The sequence below is a fragment of the Loa loa genome (genome assembly GCF_000183805.2).
Source record: "Loa loa unplaced genomic scaffold supercont3.1, whole genome shotgun sequence".
NCBI classification, from domain to species: Eukaryota; Metazoa; Nematoda; class Chromadorea; order Rhabditida; family Onchocercidae; genus Loa; species Loa loa.
Window position 1 is genome coordinate 850023 of NW_018108181.1, and position 27125 is coordinate 877147.

The 27125-nt window shown below is 34.5% G+C and overlaps 6 protein-coding genes across 6 annotated transcripts; 2 read left to right on the forward strand and 4 right to left on the reverse strand.

The window, feature by feature from the left end:
* Positions 1–3748: 3748 nt before the first annotated feature.
* Positions 3749–11117, reverse strand: LOAG_16357 (pre-mRNA-processing factor 39; the record flags this gene model as incomplete). Its single annotated transcript, XM_020449010.1, has 16 exons — positions 3749–3927; positions 4304–4404; positions 4529–4624; positions 5400–5584; positions 5758–5935; positions 6100–6223; positions 7983–8112; positions 8241–8405; positions 8484–8594; positions 8679–8810; positions 8889–8964; positions 9178–9345; positions 9425–9540; positions 9849–9974; positions 10233–10353; positions 10963–11117. The coding sequence occupies 16 exons, from the start codon at positions 11115–11117 to the stop codon at positions 3749–3751; spliced, it is 2163 nt and encodes a 720-aa protein (XP_020307559.1).
* Positions 11118–11772: 655 nt separating this feature from the next.
* On the forward strand, positions 11773–12065 carry LOAG_00031 (hypothetical protein; the record flags this gene model as incomplete). Its single annotated transcript, XM_003135572.2, has 1 exon — positions 11773–12065. Exon 1 carries the CDS (start codon positions 11823–11825, stop codon positions 12063–12065), a length of 243 nt encoding a protein of 80 aa, XP_003135620.2. The 5' UTR covers positions 11773–11822.
* A 1388-nt stretch (positions 12066–13453) lies between these two features.
* LOAG_16358 (hypothetical protein) lies at positions 13454–17554 on the forward strand. Its single transcript, XM_020449011.1, has 7 exons — positions 13454–13649; positions 15044–15199; positions 15895–16038; positions 16147–16218; positions 16391–16534; positions 16927–17006; positions 17123–17554. The coding sequence occupies exons 1-7, from the start codon at positions 13518–13520 to the stop codon at positions 17277–17279; spliced, it is 885 nt and encodes a 294-aa protein (XP_020307560.1). The 5' UTR covers positions 13454–13517; the 3' UTR covers positions 17280–17554.
* Positions 17555–18097: 543 nt separating this feature from the next.
* On the reverse strand, positions 18098–20098 carry LOAG_00034 (hypothetical protein; the record flags this gene model as incomplete). Its single annotated transcript, XM_003135575.2, has 6 exons — positions 18098–18529; positions 18911–19074; positions 19184–19275; positions 19425–19562; positions 19745–19811; positions 20053–20098. 6 exons carry the CDS (start codon positions 20096–20098, stop codon positions 18323–18325), a joined length of 714 nt encoding a protein of 237 aa, XP_003135623.1. The 3' UTR covers positions 18098–18322.
* Positions 20099–20601: 503 nt separating this feature from the next.
* LOAG_00035 (transcription factor E2F-4) lies at positions 20602–23279 on the reverse strand. The gene is made up of 8 exons (XM_003135576.2): positions 22881–23279; positions 22447–22556; positions 22224–22365; positions 21982–22128; positions 21750–21875; positions 21508–21646; positions 21259–21339; positions 20602–21195 (listed from the first exon to the last, which is right to left on the reverse strand). Exons 1-8 carry the CDS (start codon positions 23118–23120, stop codon positions 21083–21085), a joined length of 1098 nt encoding a protein of 365 aa, XP_003135624.1. The 5' UTR covers positions 23121–23279; the 3' UTR covers positions 20602–21082.
* Positions 23280–23584: 305 nt separating this feature from the next.
* Positions 23585–27026, reverse strand: LOAG_00036 (hypothetical protein; the record flags this gene model as incomplete). The annotated part of the gene is made up of 9 exons (XM_020445324.1): positions 23585–23923; positions 24067–24212; positions 24286–24424; positions 24557–24698; positions 24872–24985; positions 25079–25173; positions 25640–25906; positions 26397–26749; positions 26843–27026. 9 exons carry the CDS (start codon positions 27024–27026, stop codon positions 23864–23866), a joined length of 1500 nt encoding a protein of 499 aa, XP_020304196.1. The 3' UTR covers positions 23585–23863.
* Between the last annotated feature and the right edge of the window lie 99 nt (positions 27027–27125).

Below are 27125 nucleotides of genomic sequence, written 5' to 3' on the forward strand. Positions count from 1 at the left end.
GAAACCGGTCAACGAATCACTGATAGATTGGCCATTTGAATTTGGTTGCTAAGGAGGTGTTCCTTAAACACAAATGAAGCGGTGTTGACAAAATGTGGAAAGGTTGTCGTTACGGATAATGATCAAATTTAGAGATGATACATAGATGTCATTTGAAGCTACATTCTGAAATATTAATAAACAAAATTTCTAACAGCAATCATTTTACAAGAAAAAACTGCCCACAAATGTTCCTTGATGGATTGGAAATTTCTTCGTTAAACTTAATAAGTTTTATTCCTTACTTCCTCTTTTTGATGAATGTAAGAATAACTTTGACATCCTTTTAAAATGTATTTTCTATTGTTCAATCAGTATGGCAATAAGTTCCGATTTTCTGCTAAATTTGTTGAAGTTTGGCATAATTAATAATTTTTTTTTGAATGATTAAAAAACCCTAGAAAAGACATTAAAAAGTATGAAGATTCTGAATGAGTCCTTCATAATGAAATATTTCAAAGGACATTTTGAGGACGGAGGGACTTTGTTCTATCCGGAAAAGGTTCATAGTCGTGGTTCTTTGCGCACAATTATTATTTGTCGGAAAGAAATGGATACTTACTGCCTTATGTGTGAGAAATAATCAATTCGTAGCGAATTATTTTTTCCCTCAAAGAATACTGTTTGGAAAATGAGTCAATAAATTGCGAACGGTGGATAATTGCGCAAATTGCTCCACAATATAAAAACAAGTAGTATGGGTAACTGGTAGGAATGAATAGAAAGTGTCACACAAATACTATAGCCCTAGTTGTCCACAGTCTGGAAAGCCTGGAAACATTATCACTGATCAAACATAAGTTTCAAGATCTTCAGCGACATTGAAAAAGTCAACAATTAGTTTGCGCTTGAATTAGGATGGATGTAATTTAGACAGATGGAAGTAATCAAACTCAGAATGAGATATAGAAGAATTCAATTTATTGTTTTAGGAAGTTATATTATTTCATCCGTTTGCAGTTGATATGAAAAGTTTTCTCATACTTCTTATTCCAAAGAAATGTTACTTCAATATCAGTTCAAAAAGTAAAGCTTGAATTTCTAACATATGAAATGTTTCTTTACTGTGGCCATTATTATGATAATCATTATCAAAATTGTTACTTGCATTTATATTGTTTAGTGCAAAAACTTATGACTATTACTTGTAAGTGATGGTTAATGTAGACGCAATCAATTAACCAAAACCAATGTTACAGATTAATGATCATTAAAAGTATTCGATAATTCATTTTATGGTTTTAAGAACTCATTTAGGTGTATTTGCCTCGAACATTAGCACATCGCTTTCAGGTATCTTTTCTTCAATATTTAATATTGATTTTTCCCTTTTCGGATCTCTCCGGTTTTTCTCTAATGTATTTTTTTTCTAGCACTGATGCTATTCTTCATTGTTCTAGGTTTTGCTCTATAGTCAAGCTTTTCTTTAGATTAGAAAGATAAAGCTAAGTAACAGTAACAAGGTTAAGATAACAGTAAAGAGGAATTCTATTTCTTGGAAGTCAAGTTATAATAAATCTCGACAAATCCGTAAACTATTTAAGATATAATAAAGAATCAAAAATTAATGGTTAATATTTTTGCGGGAAATACCCGTACAGCATTCTCCATTTATTTATCGGACATTTACAGCTTTCATTTTAATCCCTTCAATTCCAAATTTTTTCTTCATGCCATCAAATAAATATTCTTATACTGCTTGTAGAAAAATTGGGTTTTTCCACACTTTGCTTAATAGCGCTAATTTATTTCTGAATAAACATTTCCTTAAATTATACTAAATTACACTTTAGACTCTTCAAATGTCACGGTTAAATTCCAAATCCTTTTTTGGATGATGAATGAAAAATATTAGAAATTAATTGAAACGTATTCAAAAACATCAAAAAACTGCTCTATTCATATCTACGGGAAAAGCAAATATGTGAGTCGTTTTTTCATCATCATCGCTAATCTAATTCGCATTGTTGATTTAAACAAAGAATTTCCCTTCCACATTGAACCAACTAGTAGCGTAATGACTAATTAGATCCTTACGGCAAATTATGTTTCGCACACTCTAATTAATTTATATACTCTCTGACTTCTCTTTTTTATCTCAGTGTAAAATATTTCAAGGTTTTAACTTGCAGCTTGCCTCGAAACTTCAGCTTTTATAGGCCCGAGAATTTGCTCTTTACACCTCGCTCCCGACATGCTCAGTAAGTGATTCAAATCTCAATCAGATTTATAACAATCATGACTTTCGAAGACAAATCTTGAATCACCAACAGCATTCTTTGAATTGTATGAAGTTCTGTATGAAAAAAAATCTTAACTGTTAAAAACTTATCTTTCAGTGTCGAGTCTCTCTGGTTATAGTACCAACGTTCATTTTAAACAGTACTAGAATATTTAACGAGTGATTTGAATTATAACCATCCATGAGTCCGCTTCGATAAAATTATCGGTAGCCTAAATAACCAAGTCTTCCTTGGGATCTCTTAAGCCGTTGGCTTTTTAAACAAATTATTTGAAGTCTCACAGGACAATAATGGAAAGGGAAAGCTCCAGCATCATCAAGGTTATATTTTTTCCGTGTGTTAATGTTAATGTGTTTATAGCCTTTCTTGAATTTCGTAAATTTAGGAATTAAAGAAAGAAAGGAATTTCAAAATCAAATCTGGTCCGAAAATCCGTAACCAGAAACTTTTGAAACGAAAACCAAATGGTTAAATGATCTTGAAATTCATATCAAGAGGAAAAAACTTTAATATAATGAATCAAACTTTTGATTCCATTCCAATAATTGTGAAATTTGTATGCATTGCCTGCCCAAATCATTATTTTCCTTTAATCAACATATCTGTTAAGTACAATGCTTGGCATCCACTTTCATGCCGTATTCACAGACACGTAAGTTTGCACCCCTTGACTACGTCCCTTAACTAGCCCTGTGCAGTTTTAGAGATGGTGTTGTTCAGGCCTGCTCCTTTGTTGCACACTATGGAACAATCAATACATTTCAAAACTGAAAAGAATACGAATGTTTTATCATTAAAACTCCGATTAATAAGCAAATACACACTGAGAACCGCAAATATGCATTGACTGAGGATCAAAACAAAATTAAATTACAAAAAGTAGAAAATGCGAAGAAAATTTTCAAATCCAGCTGCCAAATAGCATAACAATAAAGTATCACCAAACAATAACAATGATTTAATTTCCTATTGAAAATTGGAAATAGAATTTATGTATTAATGGTGAAATATAAAGTAGCATCACTTTTAAAATTAATAAAATGATGAATTTCATATATATAATTTAGGTGGCATACACTATTAAACAAAGTACAAAAACTTTCGAGGAATTTTTCCAAAAGCTGATGAAATCATAAAACTGTCCCCTTTCACAAATTATCTAGTCGAAAATGAACACTGAATCATACACGATCAACAATTGAATAACTTTGTGAAAAGCAACAAAATATTGATATTGAAAAATTCAGAAAAATGGCAAGCTCCCACTGAATACAGATTAGAAATAATATGAAAGTGAATGCCTGCTGAGAAATTGTTATTATAAAAAAAATCACTTATATGGTTGAGGGGTGTGATAAAGTCCCGAAATTATATTGATACTTCCTAATTCTAATGATTTCTCAAAATTTTTAAATTTATATTTGACAGAAATAATTTTCAAGGAATTAGAATATTTTTAAAAAATATTACTGCTGAACATAACTTGGCTGAATCGTTGTTAAAACAGGAACCGGTTGAACTATTGCTGGTTGGTGTTGCTGCTGTCCAGGATAATAGTACTGGGTTGTATTGGATATCGGTGGTTGCTGCTGGCCAGCTGTAGCTGCTGGTATTGCTGCATATGCTGCTCCTACTGCTGTCACTCCTTTAAATTAACGCAACTTTGAGAAAATCAATCTCCCATTTCACTAAAGTGACTTTATTACTCATTTCCTTCTTTTAATTAAATTAACGCTTTCAAATAAAAAACAGAATATAGGTCTCAATAAGGTGGCGCTACTGGCATATATGCGCACTCCCAAATCCGAGATTAACATTGCTCTAAAATGTTATGAAGGTCGCAAATCACTCCGAAAGCAATGAAATTTATCACATATCTGAAAAGATTCAGTGTTACTGCTTTAGTTACAAATCTTGCATCAGCATCACATTTCGGAACACTCGTATGTTTCAAAAGCAATTCGTGACCTTCTCGAGCTATTCTCTAAATCAAGCTCTTCTATCTAGACGTTATGACTTACCGTTATCTGTGTTAGATGCACCTGCATAGTACTGCTGTTGTTGGTGAGCTGGATAAGCCGAGTAACACGCAACTGTTCGCATCTTTTTGTCAAGTGGGTCACTGAAAATGAGTGGACTAAGTCTGTTGATGCTGATGGCATTTGTGAGTTTGAAAATTTGTGATGTCCAGTTTGAACGATGAAACCTTGTTAATGAAAGAAGTAATAAAGAGAGTAATAGCTTACCCAGAACTTCTCATATCAGCTGCTCTTTTGTTCGGCACAGCAACATTCTCAATACTTTTTTGAAGTTGCGTGTGATATTCGAGGTGTTTCTGGAGACTAAAACAAGAACATGAAATCGATTTCCGGAAACCTTATCTCGTTGAAAACCAATCAATTTTCAAGGACCTTATCTTGTCAGAAATTCATCAAAAAATCAAAAGTCCTTCATATTTTTTATGTAGAGATTCTCCTGCCAATAATAAGGCCGTAAATTTTCAATTAAAGACAAAAAAGTAGGACCCATCAGACAATACTATCGGATAAGCATTCGCTTATTAAGTTACTTTATTGATGAAGACATCAGTGATATGTATTTAGATATCGCTTATTAAGCTACTTTATTGATGAAGATATCAATGATATGTATTTAGATAGAAAATTATACTAAGACAATCAAAAAGAAAGCTAAAAATGTTGAAATTAGGAGAAAAAATCATAAGGAAATAAAGAAAAAGTTGAAAATAAATAAAGCTAGAATAATTAGATTGAAAAGAAAGCTAGAAATGGTAAGGCTGTAAAAAAAATATAAGGAAATAAACAAAAAGAAATAAGTTTTACTTATTTTTCTTGCAATCTTTTTTTGTTAAAATTGAAACAATTAAAGTGAAGTTAAAATGTGATAATAAAATTAATGACATATATCGCAAAACTATGAATTGAAATCTAACAGCCATTGTGAAATTTTTAAAGAATAAGTAAGGGAAAAATATTTAAAAATTATGCCTCAACTAAATTTTCTGACGCCTCTAATTAAAAGAATTGATTTCTTATTGATGTGTATAATTTCTATAATACATAAACATTATACGAAATCAAGAGTATAGTAACCAACGCTTCAACGTCTGTTCCCAAATCCTCCAAAAAATCCAACTTTCTCTGTGAAAAACGCAATTTATCTTCATCGGAAAGCTGGTCACTTTCTAGAACTTCATTCAGTGCTTCGATCACACTTCGTTCATTGAATATTGGTGCCGTATAGGCCAAGTCAACCAACGCCAAGTAGAGTTGTGGATTGCTCTAAAACGATACATGCATTTTTTTGTACTATTTCCATCGAAAAGTTCTGGATGGGAAAATGTAGAGGAGAGGAAAACATTATAATACTATAAATGACAATACTATGCTATTCATGATAAGAATATGATAAAGCTGTACATGATAATGTAATGATTTGCCAACGTTCCACTTACCTTATCACGATTTATTGCATCTCTGATGATTTTTTCAGCAAGCTTGCGATCATTTCGTGTTTTGGCATGAAATCTTGCTAGTTTCAGGGCATAAAATGCAGACAATTTACGTGGAGTACGTGAATCGTGTATGAGACGCTCAAAGCGTGAAATCACAGAAGAATAGTCGGGAGAATCCCTGTAAGAATTTTTCCAATTACTTGGCAGTTTAATTTTAAAAAAAGAAAAATTCTTAAAACATTACAAATATCTCTGAAAATCAAAATAAGTAACCTGTACCTTCGAACTACCTTTTAATTTCAATAAAATCTAAAATTCAATGTACCATTACAGATAACTAGCCTATCTCCTGTTTGTCTCATTGCAAAACGCCGCTCAATTCCAATCCGACGCAGTGCAATAACAGCATATCCTGGATAGCGATGATCAAAATTTGCCAAAATCGAATTGGCTTTCTCAAAATCACCTGTAACAGTTATATAAGTTGTCACCGTCGTCAAAAGAGTTTAGTAATTGCATGGTGGGAAAAGTCTGCCGAAAAATTACTCCTTATTTTACAGAACAATCTCCTATACTTCAACCTATTTGAACGTATTTGACAAATTTAATTTTATTATCTTCATTGAATATGCACTCGAAAGAATACGCGTATTAAGAAAAAAAGGCTTCATCAGCAAAACCTGCAGTTTAATAAAAAAAGGTAATTCTTAATCAACAAATGCAGTAAACAACTCAATGGCTATGCCTAGTTGAAACGCAACAGCGTTAAATACCTTCCTTCTGTTCCTCTCAATTTTTCAGCACAGAAAATTCGAAAACTTGTGCTGTAAACAAGATAAGCAAGCATTTTCCTCAAGAAATTTAGAAAAGTTGAAATTTCACAACATGGAGAGGTTTGCATATTTTTCCAACTTTATCTCGACGCCGTGAACCAATTTCAAAAATTATTTGGCATCGCATTGTGAGGGTGCAAAATTAATCTACTTTCATTCCCAGCAGTATCAAACGAACTAATACTTGATGTGATTTTGATGAGTCTATTCCTTTATTTTGACCATTTCCTCCTATAAAGTAATTCAAAAACTGGTTAGAACGGAGAATCAATTTAATCCGTTCCAGGCACTTGTCTGGATGAATGATGCACTGTTTTTGTTTAAATCTACCAACACTCAATCTATTTGAGGACGGGCCAATCTTCGCAAAAACTGCATTATTCAAACGATAATCCGGAAACTTTCATTCAGAAATTTTTGGGACAATAAATCTTCATGCTAAAAGAATAAATATGCTATAGAGTTGGCTGTAGAGATCCATATTACTCCAACAATATTTCTCAAAACTTTGGGAGATAAAAGCTGCACATTCATAAAATTGCCCGAACTTCGATGAATTGCATTTTCCAAATTCAGGCTCCGCAGACTTCAATTTTAAAAGATCCGAATTGAAAATTAGTAAAGCGTTGTCCTACCATCATAAACACTCAGAGAAATATGAAGTCACGCTAAGTTTACGCCATGAAACCTATATCATAAAGGACTCAATTTTTCGAGTCCAATTTTAACTGTGAAACAGTAAGAATGGATAATACCACTTTAGTACGTCACCTAGCTCAAATTCGTAATTGTACATATAAATTCTAATAACCACTCAAAAACCAGGATCTCAAAAGAATTCCAGAACCCTTACGTAAGTAACAGATTAACCCTCTATTTAAAAACTATCATGCAAGTAAGCCCGACTTGAAGAATCCATAACAATGACGAAATGAACTCTGATCCTGGTCTCGCCTAACTTAATCGAACTTCATACCATTATGCTAAGTTTTCCATCTTATTCAAGAATACATTGGCTTCTTGAAATTTCAGAAAAATCGAGATGGTTGGACACAAGATATAGGAAAAAATTTTGAAAGGGAAGAGAACTGCATCTTGAGTAAATCGAGTCCGATGAAATTTCACAACCTTAGATAAAATGATACCCTTCTCACCTTTCAATGGATAAGAAAGACTTAATCTTTGATCGTTCCGCATTTGAAAACTACCACTTTTTTAAAATTACTTTCTAAAAACCATACTTGCCATCTAGTTGAGTGAAGCACCAAGTGAATGTTTTCTGCTGACGGTGATAATACTTTAGCTTATCATCAAACTTAACCACATGAATGAATGAGCGGAAAAAGAGATCACCGGTTCGTATATCACAAATATCACAACTGCAGTTATTACCATTTTTTTCTTCGAAGGCGCTGTAGGCAAGATGAACATTCGGTTTGCGAGGTAAGTGTACTTCAGTTGCTCGACGAAAAACACTACGGGCACGGCTGGATTCCCCGATACTCTCCAAGTAACGAGCATACTGAAAGTAACGAGCATATTCACTAAAGTTATTCTTAATTCATGCGAATGAAACCGTTAATTTTTTGAAGAAATTTGTATGTGGATAAATTGGTGCTTAAATTAGAACTAATCGGGGGTAGATTTTACCTTAATCCACATTTCTTCATACAAAGCACAGGCGATCAGACATCTTTCGAAGAGAATTATGATACGTGTGATATCACCACACTCAATTTCAAAGTCAAGGTAAGCACGCCAATTACGTAATTGGGCGCGTTCCAGTGGTTTTACATGGAAATATGGTCGTTTTATCTGAAATACAACTAATTAAAACATACAGAGTTGGTGTGAAAATTGCTTGAAAATTTCGTGAGTATAATACAAACATACATTTTCTTCAAATGCCCAACGTCGACTAACTTCCTGTTCATTTGATAAATATTTTTTATTCCGTCGTTCGAGTATTTCTGCACGTAAAACACGTAGTGCTTCTTCACAATGCTGTAAAAAATATTTTAATTTAATGAAAAATACTGAGTGAAGAAAAAGGAAAGTTCTAGTACTCTTCCACAAATCAAAAAAAACCTTGCGCCTCGTGAAAACCTTTTTCGGTGGTTCTTCGCCATTTTCTGGGATGTAATCTGGTGGGGAATCATCGACATAATCTTCTAACAGAAACAGATCGCCATCAACCACATTACGCAAATCTGCTTCAACCTGAAATGAATTTCGCACAAAAACCTCTGACATAGTTAACAAAGTAGGATTTTTTTTAAAATGAATTCTACTACTTACTTTCGCAAAAATTTCACTGTATTCATCCTGACTTACTACTCGATCAGGCTCGTTTGAATTCACAAAGGTCTTATATCTGAAAACAAAACAGATGTTTGAAAAAAGGCAATAGGAAAAGTTGAAAACAGAAATTTATTTCTGTCTAAAAAAGTATAATGAAGTGAAAAGATCCCCTACATAACAATATCAAAAGATCCTCTCAGAAAAAGATTCTGTCATATTACAGAAAGGAAAATGTAGCAGCAAAGATAATAGAAGTCATGTGATCTTCAACATGGAAAGAACATACTTGTCAAAATGATTACTATAAAGCAAAGTTGGTATGCTTAATATCTGATCAAAAAGTGCTCCGACTCGTATAGTTTCACCATTATTCAGCTCCCAGTTAATGTATTCATCCCATAGCTTATCAGAACGAAATTCCATACCGCATGCTTCAATTGCATGATCAAAAACTCTGTAAGCGTGTCGATTCTATCAGTTTTCAAAAATTATGAAGCAGAGTCATTAACACTGTTGTACTGTTATAAACTTACAGTCTGGTCTTCTGCACTGCATTCTCCTGATGTTGAACGATCTCTTTAACGAAAGCAATGTAATGAAGCCACAGATCAACACTCAGTGGTATGGCTGTGACTCCACGTTCATAAACCTTAAAACATCCTTTCATTTTCGAACTAATAATGTTAATCATGCCTGATGTAATAAATAAGCAAAAGGAAATTTACTATTTCCTTTTTCCTCTCTCATTAACTTTACAAAGCTCCAAGTAATAAAGACAAGCAAAACATAATAACTTTTCTTCTCCCTCCCTAATCCTGCCTTATTTATCATAAGCGATAGCAGTATTTTAATTTGCAAAAGAAGTCATTTGTGGAAACTCTAGTTTCAGGATAAGGGATAGCTAAACACTACAAAACAGTAAAGGGATAAGTGTCGTTTGCCAACACTACACTCTACCTCACTGCAACGATCGTAGTGTTTATGACGACGTTCAAATTCAGCATACTTCCTCCAATATCCGTAACAGTATGGATATCTCTTAAAGAAGTCATCGTATGCTTCACGAGCCGCTTTGGTTTCATCCTGAAATAACTCAGTGTGGGTATTTTCAAAAATATGAGAAATATTATAAGCAAATCTTTCTACAGAATGACAAAAGTTGAGTCGCAAATCATAAAAGAATTCAATAAAATAGTCAGGCAAATTTATTAAGAATTTTAGCATGGAGTATTAACAAGAGTAAATTTATGCCTACTTTTTTATGGCCACTTTTTTTCAAGTAAAAATTCTTCAAATCTAATTACAACGGGTCACAATGTAACCTAAATGATCTGGACTTACAAGTTGCTCGATGTATTGCAGAAGATGAGTCCATGCATCAAAATTTCTTGAATCATCTTTCAGCGGTTTCCAACAAAGTTTCAGTAAATCCGTCATTTCGCGATCACTCGAACGACTCCTGCTAAAATGATTTTTCATCAATTTCTAAATGCTTAAAAACAACGACGAATCTAATTTATGCGATCATACTACTTGCTTAAATTCAGGGTATTTCACTGTTTAGAAGCACTTAACAAAAAGCGAACTCCAGAGAAGATAAGGAAGCAAGAACATGTATGGATCAAGGAAGTTCCTCGCTAGCTATTCTTAAACACTGGATTTTAAGTCTAAATGTATGAAAAGAAGACTTAGCCAGATCTTTTCCCTCATTGACAGTACTGAACGGCGATACTTTATTACTTGTCTTTTTTTTGGGCTTAGCAAAGCTTACACCTGCTGGAATTGACAATGTTTTTCGTATATGTCTAAAATCATCAACTTCTATGCCATGTCTTCCCCACCCTCAACTATTCATTCGTGTTTTCTAGATCCTAAACTGTTTATTACTGTGTATTATTATAGGAAAGTTTACCTTTTAAATAGCGAAAAATCGATACCACTGATAAGGTTTTCGACGATATATATAAATTAAAACTAGCTAGTTGTAAACATCTCCCACTAGTAAGTAATTAAGATATTTTGGTTTACTTAAGACAGAAATTTCCTTGAAATATGAAAAGAACCATGCTACCTTCGACGATCATGATGATGGCTTTGGCTCCTTGTACGACCACGTCGTCTGCTGTGACTACGGCCTCGATGACCACTGTTAGGACTCCGACTATGACTGCGGCTACGACTACGACTTTTGCTAGAACTTTCACTCCGACTTCGACCACGACCCATTTCTTTTCAGCACCTTTGTTAGCTTTTACCTAAAAAGTAAGACTCAAGGAAAACAAACCCGCCTGAGACATGGTAATCAAGTTGACATGGAAATGGAAACTCGCGTTAGTCCATGTATTCTTATATTCTTGACAAAGGCTTATTAGCAAATTAATATTTAATACATAAATAATTCGATGTAAAATAATCTGAATAGCTAGTTTTAATACTGACGAAACCGGGCTTCATATAGTAGTTTAAAACACAAAGTTATTTATTTGATGACAATTGAAGGTTTGATGTGAGATACGTGAAACCACAATGGTGGAGTACGTTAAAACAAACCCACTAGAAAAAGGACATGAAAAGCGTGCACACAGGTACAAACGCAATGCCGAATAAAAGGCATCCATGGTTGCATAGCGTCGCTTATGCAAATAGATTTCCCGTGGGAATGAAAATGATGTTGAGTTGTTGTCCTAGTGAAGTGTGTATGTTTGTCTGGGTAGTTGGTGCGTGTTATGAAAGAATGATATGTTATCCGTGATTTAGGTATAATTGCAGGTTAGCCAAACCAGTATTACGGTAAATTTAACATCTCTATTATCCACTGTTACGTTCTTATCACAGTAAAGTTTGATAAATATTACAAGGTGCATTTATATTCGCAATTATTTGCAGTAATATTCCAAAGTAAACTTACGTCAACTTTATAAGGTTCCCAGAATGAATTCTACATGGGCAACTATCCGCCAAGCGAGATACCCAAAATCGTGTGGTCGGCCACGTGATAACAGTTGTCCAGCAAGCGAGATATCTGAAACCGTCTTAGCCGGCAGCGTAACGATAGGTGATGATGTGGTGATGCGCTTTACATTCCCGGGTAATAATGGAACTGGAACAAATCATTATTATATTATATGGGTGTTTCTGTCGGAGCGGCGAATGTCAAGGGTGTGTGTATGGTGAGAGGCAGAGACATTGTCCGTCTATTGTTAATATGTTGAAGGCCTGAACCTATGCTTTATTCCTCGGATTTTTTCCCGGGATCTACTCTCAAAAATGGAAATGCTGGAGAGGTGATTTGACTTATTGACACGATTGAAAGCGCTTTTTCTGAGTTTCCATGCATTTCGGATTGTACATCAAGTTTAATGGAAGTATTAGTATGACGAGAAGTGAAACCATCAGAAGTGTAAACTAAGTTCGATCATAGGAAGGATATCTAATTGAGTTCAGCTTGAAGGAGATGTTAGATGACCACAGTCATTCCCGTTCTTTATGCTGTGTTATACTATGAGAACAGATAGGGAAACTGAATGGCTTCTTTAGTGCCACCTGTGGCAATGTGCTGATTGTTAATATATCTATTTGTCAGTGCTATCATCCGCTCTTCCTGGGATTGTTCGACTGATTGATTCGACCGACACATTCTTAGTACATGTGCAGTATTTGGTCAAATTTCACTACCTGCAACTCCATATGCAGTTCTAAAACCAAGGGATTGTATGACTTTTGATTCCAATAGCCCCCTCCAGGATAGATACATTTGCAGTAATCTAAATCAGACGAGCTTAAGTATTTCGAGTGTTTTCGTGCATTTTAATCGATTGAAATTTCATCGTAGAGGTCACTGTCTGAATAGTAGTGCAAATATCAAAAATTTAAATCTGTGAAAGACACAATATTTGCTGTGCATTAGATCAGATTAAAGTTGCTTCGAAAATCAAATCAATAAACTGATCATTGTAAATGAAGTGGAACGAATGACCATCTTCTCTCCATTCCATTTCATCTTGTTGCATGACGAATGAGGGATCGTTAGGCAGTTGAAAAAAGAAAAAGGGAATAATGTTGGCGAATTGAGGGAAGTGACAGCAACGATTACCGATGGTTAGGGAAACGGAAATCAATAGAAGCTGACATTGTTGTTGTGTGATGTTTTCGTTATAAATCGTATTTTCTCTCAGAAGTTTTTGGACTTACACTTTTCTATCGATCAGTAATTCTTCGACATAAATGACTGTTCTTAAATTCTGAATTGCTAACTTGAGATATTTGAGACGTTTTAAGTTTTTCCCGCCTCATCCTGCACTCTCTGACTGTAAAGTTTATAAGAATAAATTTTGTCTTATGAAGAGAGTGGTATGCAACTTTTGCTTATAAATCGTGAAGAACTATAAAATAGATGAATCTTTAAAGTATCATTAATTACTGCTTTGCTATTTCTTGGTTTGGGATCCATTTTTCATCGCTGTTAGACGGCGGGTTTCAATTTTAAATTATGTATTTGAGATTACGTGAATTGATGGTATTTACCTCGACCAAGTTTTTTATTTCTCTTTGTTTGAATTCACATTTTCAGGTGAGATACTAATTCAGTGGACTCAACGAACTTCATATTGTTTTCATTGCTTCTTAATGGCGGAAAACGAGGCTAAAGCCCGGAAGAAGTTGGAGGATGCAGAGAAAAAAGCAAAGGGTGGAAGTGGATTTTTTAGTGGCTTATTTGGTAACGCTAAAGCAGAAGAAGCTGCTGATCTTTTTGTACAAGTTAGTATTTTACAGTCCCTTGTCATTCAAAGTTTGGACCAATTTATTTGCTTTGTTTAGCAGTCGTCAGTATTTGATTCCGAACTTGTTTTTTTGTCTGCAAAAATTTACTGAATTCTTCCCAAAAAGGATGCACTTCTGGGATTTGCATTCTGTATATATCTTTTCAGTTGTTTTCACTTAGATTCGTGCAGTTCACTTTTGCAATGGTTTTTAATTTACCTGATGTTTAGATTGGATTTTGTAGTTTTTTATGGAAAGTTCTAGGAGAATTCAGAAACCATCTTATCATGCGAAGAAAATGGCTGTGGAATGGGTTTTGATGATATTGCCACTTTTGAAGACCATTATGAGCGGTTTCATAGACATCAGTGTGTCGTATGCGGACGGCAGTTTCCAAATATACATTGCCTAGAAATTCATGCCGACGAGAATCACTGTTCGATTTTTAAGATCAAAAGAGATCGTAATCCTTCAGTAGCTCTCTTTCGATGTTACGAAGCGTCTTGTTCCCATATATACGCAAATCCGGAAGAAAGAAATTGTCATTCTGAAAGGATGCATGGTATCAGAGATCCCTCATTGTTTATGAGAAGGAGAAAGTTGCCACGGAAGGAGTCTGTAGTAGAACAAATGAATAAAGGCAGTACAGCCTGCAGTATGCGTCCTCTAACACCGCGAGGAATAGTCTTTGGCAATGAACAGAAGGACCCAACTTTTGAAGCTAGAAAAAAAAGTTCTTACAGACAGAGCAGTAAACATTGAAAATATATGAAGGAAGTTACTGGTGACTATGCATGGTATTTGTAATGTACTGTCATATTTTCATACATAGTGTCTGTAAAAATTTTGATTAGAATTAATAAGTTTGTCTGTTTGAACATCTGAAATAAGCAATATCAGTCGTGAATTACTTGGAATAATTGTGGAAATTCTTCACCAGAATTAACTGCCTGTATCAGCTTATATTCTTATCGTGGTAGTGTTATTGAGTTTGCTGATCTTATAGTTAGTTGTCCAGACAATGTACAAAATAAAAGGTTGTATGTTAGAGTTTCCTCCGCAGAATGCAAAGAAGGAAAGAGCAAACCGCATAAAGAAGGAGTTTCTCCATTATTTAGAGAAATTGTTTTATTGAATATACTATTTATTATTTCTCTAGTTGCAAGTGCGGTCCGTGCTCTGCGTCCTTATTCATCTAATAAAGTTGATTTAGTTAATGGATGACGATAAAATTGAAGCAAAAAAGCTAGTTCGGAACAAATATGCTTGGTCTACGCTTTTGAAGATTATTGCTGTAAGAGGATGGTCAGTCATCCCGTAATTTCGAGACTTCTTCGATTTTTTTTTTCTGGTAGAATATGCACCACTTATGTTGCAATTTAATAATTAAGGCAGGGAATTTATTCAAAATATCAAAGTTATGGAGAGAAGCGGGTGATGCATTTGTGAGGTCCGCAGAAATACATGCAGCAGCAACCGATCGAAAGCATGATGCAGCTTCAAACTATGCAGAAGCAGCCAATTGTTATCGTAAAGTTAATCCACAGGTAAACCTCCTGAATTATCTTTCTGTCTTTTTGTTTAATGATTTTATTTAATAATCTGCGGCGTTAATCCAAGTTCAGTTTTTCTCCAATAAATGTAAGGCAACTTTATTTCTTGTGAATCCGATATAATAATAATCTTTGTTTATCAAAGATTTTGGTTGAGTTCCTATTTTTTATATTTCTTAGTAGCTGTTGTTTTTTGTTTGTACTAAAGTATTTGTCAACTTTGAGGTGTGAGTCATTTTGGATTATTAATTTGAACTGAAGCGATATTTTTTCACTTAATGTAGCATTTTGAGTAACAGTGATTGTCTTTAAGCATATTGAAATACACGTATATTGTTCAAATATTCACTGTCACAGTGGGATCAGTTTTGTAATCGTTAATGTTGCATTCTGTCCTTTTTTGACAGCGATAAAGCCTTAGAGAGAGGGGGCGTAATATGTATTTTGTGGTAATGCTGAAATGGTGTAGAACTGTTCCATATATTCGAAATCACTATCAGTGTTGTCATCAATTTTTTGATAGTTTAAAACTGATATAGATATATTCCTTTCGAAGTCATTGTTATGAATGCATTATCTTAAAGCGTAATGAGACATTCAGACTAAGAATAAGTTTTGTACAAATTTACAGGATAGTACATTAAAGCTGGATACAAAGTTTAATAAAGCAGTGGGTCATATACTTGCAGCAAGCAATTGATTGCTTGATGAAGACTGCGGAAACTTATACGGATATGGGTCGTTTCAATATGGCTGCTAAATATCATTGCACGATGGCTGAAATTTTCGAAAGTGAGGCTCCAGACATGGCTCAAGCAATGACTCATTATCAGGTGTGATTTTCTGTACTTGCTCAGTTTTTTTCCAGTCAAGGCAAACGAGAACGCCTAAACTTTATTTCGGATCACAGTGTTTAGGATGTAAGTATTTCTGTTTTTCAGGAGGCAGCTGATTTTTATAAAGGTGAAGAAAGTCGAAGTTCGGCCACTAAGTGCATGATTAAAGTTGCACAGGTGATTTCTATTACTTTTCTAAGTTTACCATTGCCGCTTCAAAAAGTGTTTCAATCGAGTAATTAGTTCCTAAAACAGCAATCAAGCATTTGATTTTTAACTTGACTTGTTTTGATGCCACTGATATTTCGTATAATTATCGTTTTCACAAGTAATTTTCGTATATTTCCAGTATGCCGCACAACTGGAGGATTATAAAAGAGCAATCAAAATTTTCGAAGAGGTGGCTACTTGGGAGGCCGATCATCCGACCTTAAAATATGCTGCGAAAAATCATTTTTTCCAAGCCCTTCTTTGTCATCTTTGTTCTGATTTGGTTAGTTTCTTTTTCATTTTTAGAGGAAACGCGACATTGTTAACTTTCACAACTAAATGTGATATTGGTGACTTTTATAACTTACTTTGTGTAAAAACATGAACTGTAAGCATGTTGCATTTGCTTGAAACTTAATAATCCATAACTAGATAGTGATCAAAAGATCTGGAAAAGATATGCTAAAATATATTTCAGTAACATAGAAAACATTTTATGCTGTTACCTGTGATTAATTATAGCAAAAATTTCTAACAGTGTGGTGGTGCTATAACCAGTATCGATATAACGGAGCGATTTGTTTCATTACTATTAAATAGTAATATTGTGCTGTAATTAGTCTTAATGTTACTAGTGTTTTGTGTCTGTCCATTTAATCGTTAAATCTTTTTTAGCTAGATACTCAGAATGCGCTAAAGCGTTACGAAGAAATCTCCCCGTCATTTGTGGACTCGAGAGAATATAAACTTATCAAGTTTGTTCCTGTCATTCTCGTTATGTTCATGTTTTTAATGAAGCTTAGTCGTTTTGTTGTATTTCAATATTTTAAACTTTATTTCCCAAGTAGCTTTTGTCTCCTGCTGTTTTCAGCGAATTAATTTCGTGTTTGGAAGACAAAAATCAAGTAAAATTCACAGAAGTAGTAAAATCGTTTGACAAAATATCACGTTTGGATCAGTGGCACACATCACTTTTGGTCAAAATCAAGCGATCATGTGGTGATGAGGATGATGATGATCTTAAGTGATCTTGTTTTATTTATTGTTCATAAAATATTAATCACTTAGTCTGTTGTGATTCCAGAATACTGATAACATGATTTAAGAAAAAGAATTGTAACTTCTTTCAGCACTCAGCATCTTTGAAATTTTCTGCAACAATTTCAAAAATTTGTAACTGAAGGAGAGAGGCTGTTGTAGGCTGTGTTCATCTGACTGTAGTTTATACCTGTGTTGAAAAATAATGAAATACTAATTTGCGAATTCAACTTCCATTTGCTACTAGTCATGAGAATGGAAACTATAATACTTTGTAGTACCGTTAGGAATAACTTTCTTATGCTTCTCAAATCTTTAAATCTTTTTTAAAGAACTCGAAGTTTAATGGTGATGAAAAGCCACAAACCCGAGAATGATACTGTGTATGATAATGTCTCGTTTTTTATCCTAATGCTTTCCTGACTATAGTTGAATGACGCTTCATAATATTCATGTAAATACGGTTTCGCTTCAATTTTATTTTGAAATATTGAAAATTAATTTCATTTTGGAGCTGAAGAAAATTGATCTTTTCCATACCCGTGTTTTGAAGATAGCAAGTTCAGTTCACTCGCGGAATTTTGAAATTATTTCTTGAATTTTCATTTAGACGTTTTCCTTGAATAATACATCAATCAGAAGTGATATGATATACTCAGGAAAATGTCTGCTTGCGTCGAATAGTCTGTAAGACTGCTGATGTCTTTTTATCATCTTATCTCGTTAGGATGGAAACAAAGATATTTTGAAATAATTCGGAATAATACAGGGGAACTGTCGAACTGACAGTTTCATTTCGAGATTTTTAGTCGATTTACTTATGTGTGGAAGAAATATTAGTGGGCATACATCGGCAAAGAGTGGTGGGACTTGACAATTTAATAGAATAAAATCATTTTTTAAAGCATAAAGCATAATTGATAGTTTGTGGAAGACTATAAGGCCTGCAAAAGTTAAACGTTTAAAGTTACCATACAGTTAGAAATAGGGAAATGGACACTGCTATATTTTGCCTTATCTTTGGTTGCAGCTCCTAAGGAGTAAATTTTAAGGAAATTTCATCCGTAAAACGATTGTTCTTAGCTTGAAAAGCGGCAAATTTCTTCGCTGCTTTTTCATATTTTTGTGTACAAGAAAATAATACTCGATCGTGATAGAAGACGACGCGATTCCTATAGAATTCTTGCAGTTCTGTGACATCCCTAATATTCTCCAAGCGAAGCGCATGCATCAGTGCTGACTGAAATTTTCGAAATTACTTAACCTTGCTTTCGATTTTCTCCATTAGCTACACAGTGCGTTAAGTACCTTAGGTACTCAAACATTCTACGCAAGCTGAATTGACATTACTGTCCTCCGTTGCTGCAGCAGGTTGTCCAAACTAACAATTGCATGGATGGGTTAAATAGGAATTACATCAGTTTATAAATTTTTTTTCAAGGGAAATATATACATGCTTTGCATGTAATCACGTTTTGGATTAAATTTTAATTTTTTTATTTCCTCCTTGGCCTTAAATTCTTGCACTTTATTCCGCAATGTCAAGGGAATGAAGCATGCGTAGAAATCAGAAGTATTTCTTTATTTCGATTTTTCAGGTAACAAATATAAAGCGACATACAGGGAATGCCGTTTCTCTGCCCTCTACTCGTCGCTGGTGTGAAAGATTCAAGTTAAAACACATTCGTTTTATTCTCGCAGCAACAATGCGTGATATGAGAAATGCCACAGATGATTCCATTTCTAAACGAAATCTTTCAGTAGTCTTCTTCAATGAGTAGCAAGCTAAAATATTAGGTGTTAAAAAATAAAGTGATGTTTGAGAAATTGCATTCAAATAGAAGTTTCATCATGAATTTGAATTATCAAAGAGTACTTTGAAGCATTAACCTACTAATAAAACCTAAATGAGCTGCTAAAACAGCCACCGCTTTTCTGAGTAACAGCTGCATATTCTCTTCCGAAAACTCATTCGCCATGTCTTGCCTGCAATTTCCGCAACTTTTAAAAACACTCAACTGAGAAAAAAGTGTTTTAACGTTCAATTCCTCTTCCGAAAAATTCCCAGTGATGGATTCCAGAATATCTTTTTCTTCCACATTTTTCAAAATATAGAAGTGTTCCAAAGCACTTACGAATTAGACAAATTTAATTTGGCGGGACTGAACACAGGTAATGATGGAGGCGGTCCCATTCTTACCCGATAGCAATTAATTTTGTGATTAAACCGCAGCAGTGAAATGGTGTGCATTACCAACGGATCGAAATGAATCCTACAGTATAAACTTTTGTTGGAAAATGTCTCATTTCAATTTGTATGAATACCATTCAGAAGAAATCGTTACTTAATTGAAATCAAAAATCTGTTTTTCACTTCCTAAATATGACAAAATTTGATAGGTGTTTATCCAAATAATGCTAGTGTGTGGTACTTTATAACAGAAACAAAACCTACTCAACAACGTTGGATTTATTCGTTATTTTAGTTGAGCTGAACGGTGTGTTCTGTTCACTGAAACCACCTGAAAGTTGAATACTGAAAGCGATATAGTGAAACACTGAAACTACCTGAGAATGAAAGTTATCTAGCTGAATGGTTAAACGACAATAACTGAAAACACTGCGAATTCTGAAAAAATTAGGCCGCAATTTCGTAATAACGATGTTTGAAAACACTTTAACCGACTTCAAAATCTTGAACCTCAAAAATGTGATTCCCATCCGTCAACGAGATATCGATATAAAGAAATATAGAGAACTAACCAACAGATTCTGAAGAAGGTACCGCAGTTGCGAGCTCACGGAACATTACTTCACGTTTCAACCAATAACAGAAAATGTTCCAGAGATCTTAAAATATAAAGTGAAAAAAATGTCACCCCGAATCGAGAAAGTCGAAGTCTTCAAAAGCGGTAAAAGTTGGAAAGACCTCCACCGCGCAACAGTATCATTGTCCTGACCTCGAGACGTAATGTAATTACGATACTACTTCAGTGAAGCAATTCCCCCTGAAACTGATGGTGACCTAGAGAGATCTATAACCTGGATCGACACAAACCTCCTTAAATGAGTCGAAAGAAAACCGCTAATAGTTTGGTGATTCCAGCAACTATACTTCTTTTTTTTTCAACTGCGCTATCATATTCCAAGTAGGAAACTTTCGTGATGTTACAAAGTAAACAAGGTATTCATCCTTTACGGCAAAATACACTTAACACATGAGCGATTTATCTAAATTATCGCAAACTTCAATTAAAATTTTTACTTTTTTTGCAATGAACCAATGCAATGCAATAGTAAAGAGAATGTTTAAGCAATTCCGATGAATATAATTGTATCAAATTAACAAAATGACAAAGTAACAACCTAAATCAAGTAGAATATGATGTGGGCAAAGTTCGAACTACAATATCCCTTATTTTTATCTCACAGGATCTGCACTACTGCTTAGTAGTGATGTATAATAAGACCAGTAAGTATAAAATAGCGTATTTCCGCTATTAAAATTGGTAACTAGCAGAATAAAAGTAACACAAAAGTGCTTAATCCGAAACTTCGATTTTATTAGGGAATCTTAAAAATCATAAAAGAAACTAGATTTAAATTAAATCAACATGTGGACTTGAAGATCTAATAACAATAATATGTAACAGAATAAAGGAAATTAGACGACCAGAGAAGTATCAAATAAATGAAACTAACAAACAGAAGCAAAAAAACAAGAAAAAAGGCTAATAAAGAATATACACCTTAGACTCTTCCATATGGACAATTAGATATCAACAAAGAAATATCAAATGAGATCGTCTTCAAAAAGGTCCGGTAATGTCTCACCCTGACTTAAACTAAAAATATAATCACGTTCGGATGGTGGTGGACTTAGCTTCCTCATTACTTCTCGGATTTCTGAAAATAAAGCCGAGTTTAACAAGATTTCCTACAAAAAAAATATATCCAAAAACAAATTACCCTGACTAAACGTAGGACTGGCTTGTGTTTGTGATTGTAGAGAACCGCACCCTTGCTGAGATGATTTTTGACGTTCGCTTTCTGAAAGCATTACATTATGAACCAGAAAAAAATCATGCTTGATCAATCTTCATAACCACTCCTTTATAGATATTTTATATTATATTATTTAGTACTACATCATTTCCATTCTATTATTATAATACATCAAATATTCTATAGTGTAATCCAGAAAAAAACGTTGCTTACGAGAGGGAATAAAAGGCAATATGGGATCAGGCTGATCACTAAATTCTTCATCCAACCGTCTCTTCTTCAGTAGACTTTCATCTTCGTCCTCCTCTAAAAACTGTCCAGGTACATCACTCTCCACAACGTATGGCATAGGCTGAAATCGATGCTTTAGTAATGTTTCGAAAACTGAATTCCACCCTCCCAAAAAAAAATCATGGTAGTTATTTACTCCTCGCAAACTGTATCATTTTGAATACCTGGGTTTTGTTAGTAAATAAGTCGCCTTGACTTTGAATACTGTTCATTTCTCCCAACAATATTGCATTCGCGGGGCCAAATGTGCTTTTCAGTCGTAAATTGTACTGCATATCAAAGTCACGCACCTGTATATCTCAGTTTCAAAAGAAAAACGAAGTTTGTTACATGGAAAAGTAGAACAGTGGAGAGATACAAAAATTTAATGTGATAAACTGTGTGAATAAAGCAAACCCTTGGCGGTGCACCAATTTCAACGAAAGTCCCAGGAGGAGCCTGTATTGCAAAAACCCGACTATCTTCAAAAACGGACAGTATGTCTTCTTCCGTCAAATATGCCAACTTCATATTTTTTTGATATTCACTAACATTTCGCAAGCTCTAGAAATTAAACTGTACAATTATTTTACGAGATAAAAAACAACAGATAGCAGTAAAAATAAAAGCACAAATACCAAAGTGATCAAAGTTTAGACCTGTTTCATCCATTTAATATGAGTATCGAGAATGCGTTCTTCCTTTTCTAGCTCCTCTAACTCAGCCTTCCGCTTCAAAATACGCTTCTGTTCTTCCGGATCAGTATCCGGAAATGAACCATGCTTCCTCAGTTTTCCACCTCTTTAAAGGAAACTTACAATGCACTAATTAAAAAAGTCATGAAAAAAATGGCTATCAATAAGGCTACCATTTGAAACTTACTTCCAATTAATGATGTTTTTCGACTTCTTTTCAATTAATCCGATACCTTCCAGCACGTTGGTTATATCGTATATTCGTCGTTTCTGTCGCACTTGTAGTTCTTCAGCAGCCTTTATAATAAACAACTTTTAAACCACTCATGTTCTTATCACAGAAACTCAAATCATAAACCATAACTTGAATAGGCTCTTTGAAGTAGCCGTCCTCTTGCTGACTATTTTAGTTGTCAGTAATCAAGAAAAAGAAAGAACTCCCAGCAAAAAAGGAAGAACTTTCGGATGCCTGAGAATGCAATGAAACTGTAACGAACTCGTATATGGTACTTTGAGGTTGCGAATAATGAAAGTGATGAACCAAAAATCATATAAGAAAAACGACTTTCTTGCCATCTCAATTCACCCCGGTAATTATGAACAGAAATCAAGAATTCTCACAATATTCAAATCAACAATGCCACCTCGTGCTCGCTGCAACAAGTCAACAAATCGTTGAGTTAATATGCCAAGTGATTTCTCGGCACGACATACGGAAGATGGCTGCTTCGTATCATCATCATCCACTGATTCTTCGTCATATCCACTTGCAACAATTTCGGAATCTTTGTCCTCCGTACTTTTCTGACTCGATCCATCAGCTTCCAGGGACTGATGCCTCCATTGTTTCATACTAGTCATCCTTTCAAAATAATGCAATTAATAGAATGTCAAACTCGTAACATAGTTGCAGCGGTTATTTTTGAAATAAATTCAATCAAGGTAAATTTCCTTTATACTACTGAAATAAAACAGAAGCAATCACTAACTCACGGGACTCTATGTGTCGAAATCAATGCAAATTAGTTCAAACTGATATCAAATGAAGACGAAATAAACCTTTTACTGACAGTCGGTATTACAAACTTCTGAAGACAATGGGATCGGGATGTCAAAATCCCTAAGTATGCGATTATTGCTTTTCACAGAATGGTAAAGCACACTGACAGATTCGAGCAAACACGAATGACCCGCACCATTTGCACATTAAGGTGAATGTAGGAGGAAATACTTAAAAATGAATTGAAGGATGGTTCAACCACTTAAAAAAGATCAGTGGCTGCCGTTACAAACGGTTTACAGAAGCTAAAAACTGTAAGTTTCAAATTTTTAATAAATCACTGACAAAATCAATGTACAATGGTTAATGGGCAAAACGTTCTTCATTAAGCTAAGTGCTATATCTGCACTGTCAATTCGTCTTGTATGAATTCAAGAAAGCCTTCGGTCTTTACCTCCTTTGAAAAAAAATTTTTCACATTGATAATTCATATGCAAATCAGTCATACTGCATTAGAAAAACACCAACAAAGAATTAAGAAAGTCACATTAGGAGATAAAAGTGAAGCATAACAACATTTACATATGCAAAGAAATGATAAATCCTAATTCTCTTCATCATCATCCTCGATAATCACTTTTCTCTTTTTCTGTTTTCTCCTTTCCTGCAATGACGAGCTTTAAATCCATACACGGGAAGTCACAAAAGTAGAGTTTATTCCAAAAAACATTCCTTTATTAAATGACGTTCCAAAACTCAAACGCAAGGAAAAACATGAAGATAACAGCGTAATATTAAACAAAGAACCTTGTCACTGTCACTGTCTTCGCTATCTTTTTTAGCATCATGCAATCGCTTGGAATCTGAATCCTCAGAATCTGAATGGCCGATCAATGGCCTATCATCCAGACCATGTTTGTAGCGATTCTTGATCGCAGATATTGACTCTTCGTCTATAAAAGAAAACGTTTTGTCCTATAAATCAAAGTGGAGTGGGAAAAAACAGTGCAAAATCTTTAACTATACCAGAATCTTCGTCTCTGTCCTCCAAAAAGTTGGCAGTCAACCCAGATCGACCTAGGGATGGACGCATACGACTACGCCTTTGTTGTGCTTCACGACGGCTTTGAGCACGCATACGCTCTTCTTCTTTTCGAACTATTTCCTGAAAAAGAAATAACTTCTTACTATATTCTATCCCTTCCCGTGATCAAAATTACATTTGACAACCGTGAATTGAAGAATAAAAGACCTGAACTATATAATTAGTTCAAACTTTTGGACGGTCAAATCATACCGCCTTTTTCGATTCTGGATTCGAACCAACTGCAGTCAAAACTTTCACTTTTTGCGACTTGTTAGATCGATCTGCCATTGACAAGGTAACCTTCCGATGTGTGATAGAATCAGTTGAATGCGGCCGAAATATTAATTTTTCCCTGTAAAAAAAGAAATGTTCCTTATTCATGTGTAATAAAAAAAAGACTTTCTCAAGCCGTTTTCTTTACATATAATAAAAGAAAAATCTCTTGGACCATACCTAATGCCTGACGAATTCAAAAATGAAAAAATAAATAGAATTGAAGTTAAAAAATTAAGAACTGAGACTTGCTTGAAAACAGCGTGTCCTTGTAAACCCGCGCCTTGTCGTAAGAACAAATGATTATCAAGTTGCATCGGTTGTACAGTTATATCGAAAATTTCTCCGCCAAGATAGAGGGACATCCTGAAACCTTTTTCACCAGGTAACTCCCGAAATTCCACTACATAAAGAACCCAAGAGGTTTACAAACTCAACAACTGTATGTTAGAAACACACGTTCCATCCGACCAGCGAACAACCTTTGAATTCCCTTGTTTCTGTATATTACCAGCATCATCTAACACATAACGCCAACGAATTGTATTTTCCACCTACAAATAAAGTATCACAGATAAAAATTAGCAGTGATTAAATACTGATTGATAATACCACTTATTGTAAAAATAAAGCAAATGCTGCTCTATATTATTAGCAGCTGCATTTAATGGTCATATTGTTGCACTGGCGTACAATCGAAAAATAACTGATTCGGCAACGATATATTATTCAGCGCGCAGATATTACGTGGGAAATGCAGTTGCGTAATCAAAAGACGTATTTACATAGAATGTCAAAGTAATTCTCGTATTCCTCATGTATTCATTGCAACAAATTTAATTTCTTGAGTAGCCGAGATTTAATTAACATGTAGGCTTAACATTAAAGTAGTTCTTAACATTAAGCGGTTTACCCATGGTTGGGTTTTGAAAAATAGTCATAGAAACAAAATGATGCGTATTTCAAGCATTTATTAATCTCTAAAACACTATGGTCATAACAAAGACCATGAGTACATACCCGCAACTTCAGTCTAGCACGTCCTTCTTCATCCAACAGATCGTCCTCATCAAATTCATCTTCATAATGATCTTGATCGAATGGACGCGGTTCAATACTCAAAAAGTTTGGGAATTTCACAAAATAAAGTCCTTCATCAGTAAATTTTGGACATATTCTTGCAGTGTTAACTTCAACGATTGTCGGTTCAAGACGTTCAGTATCTGCAACACCTGTTTCTGGATCAGGGTACAGACGCGGTCCAACTATGTCATCCTCTGTTAATTCCTAAAACAGAATCTTTGTTTTGACTCAAAACCCAACTGTTAAAGTGAGAACCTTCTTACCAAACATATTTTACTTAGAACCGTACAGTGTTGATGTTTATATTTTAGATTATTTGATATCTAATAAGAACTTTTATATTTTTCAAAATCTTCCAAAGTCATACTTATCTTCAACTGGTAGCATGCACCTCAAACTTGATATTATTTCACCTAATTTCCAAAAGAAATGAAAAGTAACAAATAAAGTGGTCCTGCATTTTGTTTGGTAACACCATATCACATAATTTGCAACTAACTACGGAATTTTAAACCAGCAATGGAATTTTGTGCCAATTAATAAAAGGTGAAAGTAGCGTGATTATACCACTATTTGATGAAGTTTTCCAGGTCTGAAAAATAAATTTAAAGTGGCTATAAATTCTATAATCAGTGAAGCATTACCTTCGCCTCAGCAATTAATGAAGACCTTCAGAAACTAAAAAAAATATAACCTTCCGTTCTTTGTCACTTCCTTTGTCACTGCCGCTTTCTGATAAAGCAATATCTCTAAGCCCTTGTTTCTCTTTCTCTATTTCATCCGTTTCTGAAGAGCTCTTCAACATATCATCACCATCTTTTTCGCTATCATCGGATTCTTTCGCTTCATCTAGTTCCCGTTCCGAAACTGCATCTGAATCATCAGAAACTGCAGGAAGTGGTTGTTGTTCCGACAAGGCATCTGAATCTTCCTCAGCTTCTAGACGGTGCTCTGAAGGAGCACCTGAATCATCATCACTTCCTATAGAAACTGTATTCCGTCGTCCCGGCGATGGAGAACTGCTCTTCTCAACACTAAAGCTTTTCCCTAAAAATAGAAATCCACAATTACCAATCGCGGTAATAACAGCAAGGATGCCAACAGTAAATTTCAGCGTAAAAGTAGAAATTGAAACTTCACCCCTTTCCTGCATTTGTTTGTCATCATCATCCGATGACGTGATTATATGTTGCTCCTGTTGTTCCGCTATAGAATCATCTTCTGATGCGCTTTCCTGGACATTTCCTCTCGATTCGTCATCGCTTGAACTATCTGCTGAGGACATCAGTAAAGCTGAACATTCGCATACACTGAAAGCAAACATTCCTTACAGAGCATAACTTCATTCCATCTCATGCATCCATAACTGACATCCCATCTTCCTCTGCTACCCAAAAAGCTGTTCAAGTTACCAAAGTCATAC